At 31.6% G+C, this 6,000-nt stretch overlaps 1 protein-coding gene across 1 annotated transcript in view; it reads left to right on the top strand.

The window, feature by feature from the left end:
* Positions 1 to 309: 309 nt before the first annotated feature.
* The window catches only part of LOC132270186 (uncharacterized), a 28,668-nt gene continuing 22,977 nt past the window's right edge, over positions 310 to 6,000 (top strand). Inside the window, exon 1 of the mRNA XM_059771385.1 lies at positions 310 to 883. Coding sequence (XP_059627368.1) covers positions 310 to 883 — 574 coding nt within the window. The remainder of the gene's footprint in view (positions 884 to 6,000) is intronic.

Genomic DNA, 6,000 nt, shown 5'->3' with positions numbered 1-6,000 from the left:
TTCTATAAGATGATTTTTACTGCAACTTTATATTATTTGTGGAAGGAGGGGAATGCTAGACTACATAATGATGTTTATACTTCTTCAATGGATTTAGCTAAAGGTATCTTATAGGAAATTATGGATATCTTGGAGGTTTGTCTTTAAGATATTCTTACTATGTTTCACTAGGATGTGGTTAGGTGAGTTGTGCCTGTTTTAGGCTATGTTTGGTGTGGGGTATGCCCCATGAATCCATTATATTTTAATATTTATATTTATATTTATAAAATTTTCCTCTATCTAGGGAAAAAAAAAATTATTGAGAAGATGATAAAGGACAAGCCAAGACATTGGCATGAAACCCTTTCAGAAGCCTTGTGGGCTTATAGAAACTCGAAAAGAACAAGTACAGGAACAACTCCTTATCGGCTAACATTTGGCTATGATGTTGTGTTGCTGATGGAGTTAAATGTAAAATTGGCAATGGTAGCTTTACAACATAATTTAATACCTTTCGATTACAATGAAGCTATGTTTGCCGAGTTGGAAGACTTGGATGAGGTTCAGAAACTTGCTTTAGACCACCTTATGGTCCATAAAGCAAAGGTAATGAAGGCTTACAACAAAAGGGTGAAATTCAAGTCATTTGCAGAGGGTGATATGGTTTGGCAAACAATTCTTCCACCTAGAAAAGTAGATAGAACTTATGGCAAGTGGTTACCTACTTGGAAGGGACCATATTTGGTTTACCAAGTGTTACATGGAGGTGCATACAAGTTGAAGGATTTGGATGGTGAGGTGCTTAAAAGACCAATAAATGGAAGGTATTTGAAGAAGTATCAACCCACTATTTTTGAACTTATAGAGGAAAAAAAAGCCTCTAATGAGTCAAATATAGAGGGTGAGTGTTCAGCTTAAACCATTTTTGAAACTAGAATAAGGATGATAGTGGGTAGTTCTATGGTGTGTATATCAACTCGATACAATGAGTGTAATTTGAATTTTGGAAGCCTAATTGAAACAGCTATCAAAATTGGGGGGCATTGTTGACACCCATTTTGGTAATTGGGTTTGGGCTATAATTGGGCTTAAAGTATAATGACATGATAAGAGATTGGGCTGTGAGAAAAGGTTGGGCTATGCATATGGTTTAAGTAAGCTAAGAACATGGAAATGGATTACAATAGAAAGTGCAATGACGTGGCAGATTTTACACAAGAACAAAGCTACACACAAGGGCATCATTGATCGGATGGAATATTTTTGAAAACGCAACAGATAGAGTTGGTTTGGATAACTAAAGTTACAAATAGATAGGAAGTATTTATTTAGTTGTATAAGGATGTTTATCTATAGGATTAGTTTGATTTGAATTTACATTTTTAGTTATGTGATAAAGTTGTAATGTAATTAGGATGCTTGTTTATAGGATTTTGTTAACGTTTTATTCTATAAATAAACAAAGAGACATGCTGAGATAGGGGTCCAGCACCCTTAGAATCATTTATTTATTGTGTTTTGCTTTCTCAAGCTCTTTCCCAAAATGGCATCCTTGCTATTTCTTCTTTATCTCTCTATCTCTATCTCTCAATATCTCGTTATGTCTCTCTCTCTCTCTTTATCTCTCTCTCCATATTTTTTTCTATATCTATTTTTCTCCCCTTTCTACTCTCTCAATCTTCTACTAAAATTTTTCACTGTAAAAGTCCTTTTAATTAACGCAATTCTGAACTTCAAGAGGAGTTTCACTGTTCCCTTTTTTCCTCGCAATCGCCTAAAAGTCAACTTTCTCAAAGGGACTATAGTTGACAATTTACACTTGAATCATATATTTGGTTCTGGCACGCCCGCACTACATCAATTCCGAATCGGATCTTAGGAGCCAATTTTAGTGTCAACACAAATTGAAAGTAGTAGTGTTCAAATTTTGGAGAGCTATTGGAAGAGTTATGGAAGGTTACAGTTCAACCTAAGATTACTCATTTTCTCTGGAGATGTTTGCATAATAAAATTGCGGTTTTTGAAATTTTGAAAAGGGAAAGATTGGCTGCAAATAATTTGTGTAAAGTTTGTGGCAGTGGAGTGGAAACTTTAAAACACTTAATCTACGATTGCCCAGAGCTTCCATGATTTGGAGAGTTTGCCCTCTTAGGGTGGATGCCTTCAAATTGCAGGGGTTCCTTGACAGATTGGTGGTTAAATTTGGTGAATGAATGGAATGAAGTCTCAAATGGATTGTCTTTGTAAGGGTTAGCAGCTACTGTGTGTTGGTTCCTATGGAAAGCGAGAAATGCTTTTGTTTTCAAGTCAAAGAGGTGGTCTGTTGAAAAAATTATTTGTTTGGCTGTCAATAGTTTTATGGAATATTAATCTGTTCGGGAGCCTTTGGATTCGATGTTGACTATTCGTTCCCCAATGGTGCCTATTGATCTATCCCGAGGATGGGTTAGGCCTCCTATGGGTGTTCTTAAGGTTAATATTGATGCAGTTGTTGACAAAGAAAAAGCTAAAATTGGTGGTGGGCTGGTCTTGAGAGATCATCATTGAGTATTATTAGCAACGGCAACCTTCTTTTTCTCTTATATTTATGATCCGTATGTGGTTGAAGCATATGTGTTGAGACAGGCTCTATTAAGGGTCATTGGATGGAGTTTGCAAAAGTTCAGTTTGAAATGGATGCTAAAGTTATTGTTCGGATAGTGAATGTAAAGCTTTCTTGTCCTTTACACTTGCAGGTGTATATAGAGGACATTATTTTTTGTTTGAAGTCTTCTCCTTTTGAAAGTGCACTTTGTCAATCGGGAAGGATATATCCCAGCTCATACTTTAGCTAAATATGCTTTGTAGATAAAAGCTAATGTATGTTTCTGTGGACCATTTTCTTCCCGACCTCATGAGTGCTGTGGAACTCGATTGTAACTCTTGTTAATTTTATTTACCTTTCTTGCCGAGAAAAAAAAAATAGAAAAGAAAATAAATGATAATATTCTTGTTGGGATATAATTAGGTGGAAAAGAAACGAAAGAATAACAATCAAATTACTATAATGTCCTTTTAAATAAATGATACATGAGTAGAATAATAATTTCTCCTTTTAATTGTTGAGGACAGTTTCAAAATTATGAAAATATTATTTAAACATTATCTTTCTCTCCATAACTTTTCATTTTTGTAAAGATAGTATACGAGGATAAGGAGGGTTATATATCATTTGTTTTTTTTTTTTATTATTATTATTTTAAACAACTCATACTCAATCTATATTATCTTTCCTTTTCTCTCACTATTACACCAAATGTCTCAATCCAAACCTACCCTTTGGTTTTTGCTTATCAAATGGGAGGAGGGATATATATAATATTGCGTGATTACAGTTAATTTTTGTTCATTCTTTGTCTTATATATATATATATATATATATATATATATATATATATATATAATATTTATAAATACCAAATTTTTTTCTCTATTCATAGATAATGTTGCAAATTGAATTTAAAACTCACAAATTCATTGCAAGTCAAGTGAGTAAAAACCCAATAAGTAAGTGAAACAAAATTTACACCAATTTTATTTCTTTATTGTTGGATAATTTTGCGAATTGAATTTAAAATTCATGTATCTATTCATTTCAAGGAAGCCAGTAAAAAACCAATAAGTTCATATTGACCAATCTCTTATTCATAAACAATCTCTTCTGACAACGCAACCCATTCGGATTACTTTCAAGTTTCATTGAAAAAAAAAAATTACTAACCGGAAGATATTGCACTCCTTTTCGATGAGTTTCCTCCCATATCTCAAATAACAAAAATGATAATTGTATGGGCTAGGTAGCATTTGTTTACAATGGTCTCTTGTATAGAAAGTAGTTAGAAGTAAGAGTAGAGAAATGCACAAATAAATGAGTAAAATCAACTCAATTTTCATGATTTTAATTTTCTTAACATGTAATTCTTATTTTAGATATATATAAAAAAAATTGAACATTAAAATGAATAGAAAGAAGTTCGGCATAAGAGTTAGATGTATGTACTGTGAGTTATGCAGCGGAATAGGTTGTGAAAAGTTTGAGTTTTAAAACTATTTTGAGAGAGATTAACCACGCATTTCTTTATCCAATCGTATTCTACTAAAATTCCGGTTAATTAAGCAATCACACACAAATAAAAACAAGTAAAGTTTAGAGTGACATTGGATTTTAGCAAGGAAATCAATTGAAAAACATCGAAGTTTTGTGTGCTATCCCAATAAACCGATCCACTATGTATGAAGCAAAATATACCGAACTTTGACTCAGACTCAAACCCCTTCACTCTACCAAGACTCAATCCGTTGAACGTCCCTAACTTTGCAACTTCCCATCCAATAGCTCTCAACTTCAGACTTATGCCTCGAACCTTGTAGAAGGATTATTCGTACATCAACAACACTCCGCAAGCGCCTTCATCCCTTCCAAGTGTGATATAAAATTCTTTTTCTTCGAATCTGAATTTGGTGTAGAAGAAATAAAATTGATTTTTTCTGATCGTTGTAAATGCAATCTTCAATAGACTTGAACATGATCAGGATTTGAACAATACCCTAAATCACTCGTGTGTTTATAATGTGTATGTTCTTAAAAATCTTACAAAAAGACTTTTAATGAAAATCATAATTTTTAATGCAAAAAACCACACCAACTCTAAGTGAGAAAATATGTTTATATAGACTTTTGAAACCCTAATTGTACTTGAAAAATAAATAAATTTGGTGCATAAGGTTTTTAAAGAAAGTCAATACATAATAGGAAGTTGAAACAGAGTAGGAAACAAAGTTACAAAAAATTGCTGCAGAACTAGAACCAGTTCAGCTGCCCCTAAACTGGTTCAAGTTGGCCAGTGTGTTTTTTAAAAACGAAGCTTTAACACTTGAACCGGTTCAACAACTCGTGAACCGGTTCAAGTTGGTCTGTCCTGAACCGAAGACTTTTACATTTAGAAAAATTTCGGCAATGCTTATTTTTGAAAACATGCAATGCATGCAAGTGTCCTTACATTCTAATTAAACTTCCTAAGGTATTGTTTTACCTTTTTCGAAGTCGTCAACTTATTGATCAGAACAACTCTTCAATTCCGCTTCCGATCTTGAACTCGAAATTTGAACTTAAAGTTACAACTCGATCGAATTTATTTTGACAACAAAATCTGCAATTACAAATTTTATATCTCGCATGTACTTCAAAATTAAATGCATGGCTAATATAATAGTATTTTCTTCTCAACACATCAAAAAAATTATTGAGGAAAATGAAAATATTCAATCGATTTAAATGTTTATGAAATTGGATTATAACATTATTTTACTAATAATATAATAAAATATTAATAAAAATTATAAATATTAATATTAATAAAATAATTATTAAATATTTTAGACATGAAGAGAAATAATAGATTGTAGTCATCTATATTTAATAAGATGTGAGTTAGTTAAATTAGTAAAATACGTAGAACGATTTTTGGTTTCTTGGAGCATATTTTCTTTAGAATATATATGGAGACTACGTGTAAACAAATTTAATTTGAAATTTTACAGTGTTTGTAATTCTGAGAAGAGCAGAATGTATGTAGTGAATATAAATGAAATTACAAAATCAACCAAATACACAAAAATATAATTTAGTTGACATTAATCTAGTAGTAGAGATAACTTTTGTATTTTAGAAATAAAAAATAACTAATGAAATAATGTGTATGAAGCACATAACTAATGCCATTCTACCAATAAGGAAGAGAATTTTTGTGAAAAATCCCGAAATCCAGTTTTTAGTGAAATGGGAACTGCAACTAATAAAAATACATTAATACAAAAAAAAATAAAATAAAATAATAATAATAATAATAATAATAATAATTCAAAATATTATATTAAAAAAAATATTAGAAAAATAAAAAAATGTATCCGAAAATTTGGAGTGACTGTGACCATTGAGTACCACACATCTCTCTACTACCTACCTAGTCTAATTAAAGG

The sequence above is a fragment of the Cornus florida genome, unplaced genomic scaffold (genome assembly GCF_030987335.1).
Source record: "Cornus florida cultivar Cherokee Brave unplaced genomic scaffold, ASM3098733v1 CherokeeBrave_3.0.0_Hap2_Chr08, whole genome shotgun sequence".
In the NCBI taxonomy this organism is placed as follows: domain Eukaryota; kingdom Viridiplantae; phylum Streptophyta; class Magnoliopsida; order Cornales; family Cornaceae; genus Cornus; species Cornus florida.
Note: the sequence above shows the minus strand (reverse complement) of the source record. Positions and strands in the feature narration are given on the sequence as shown.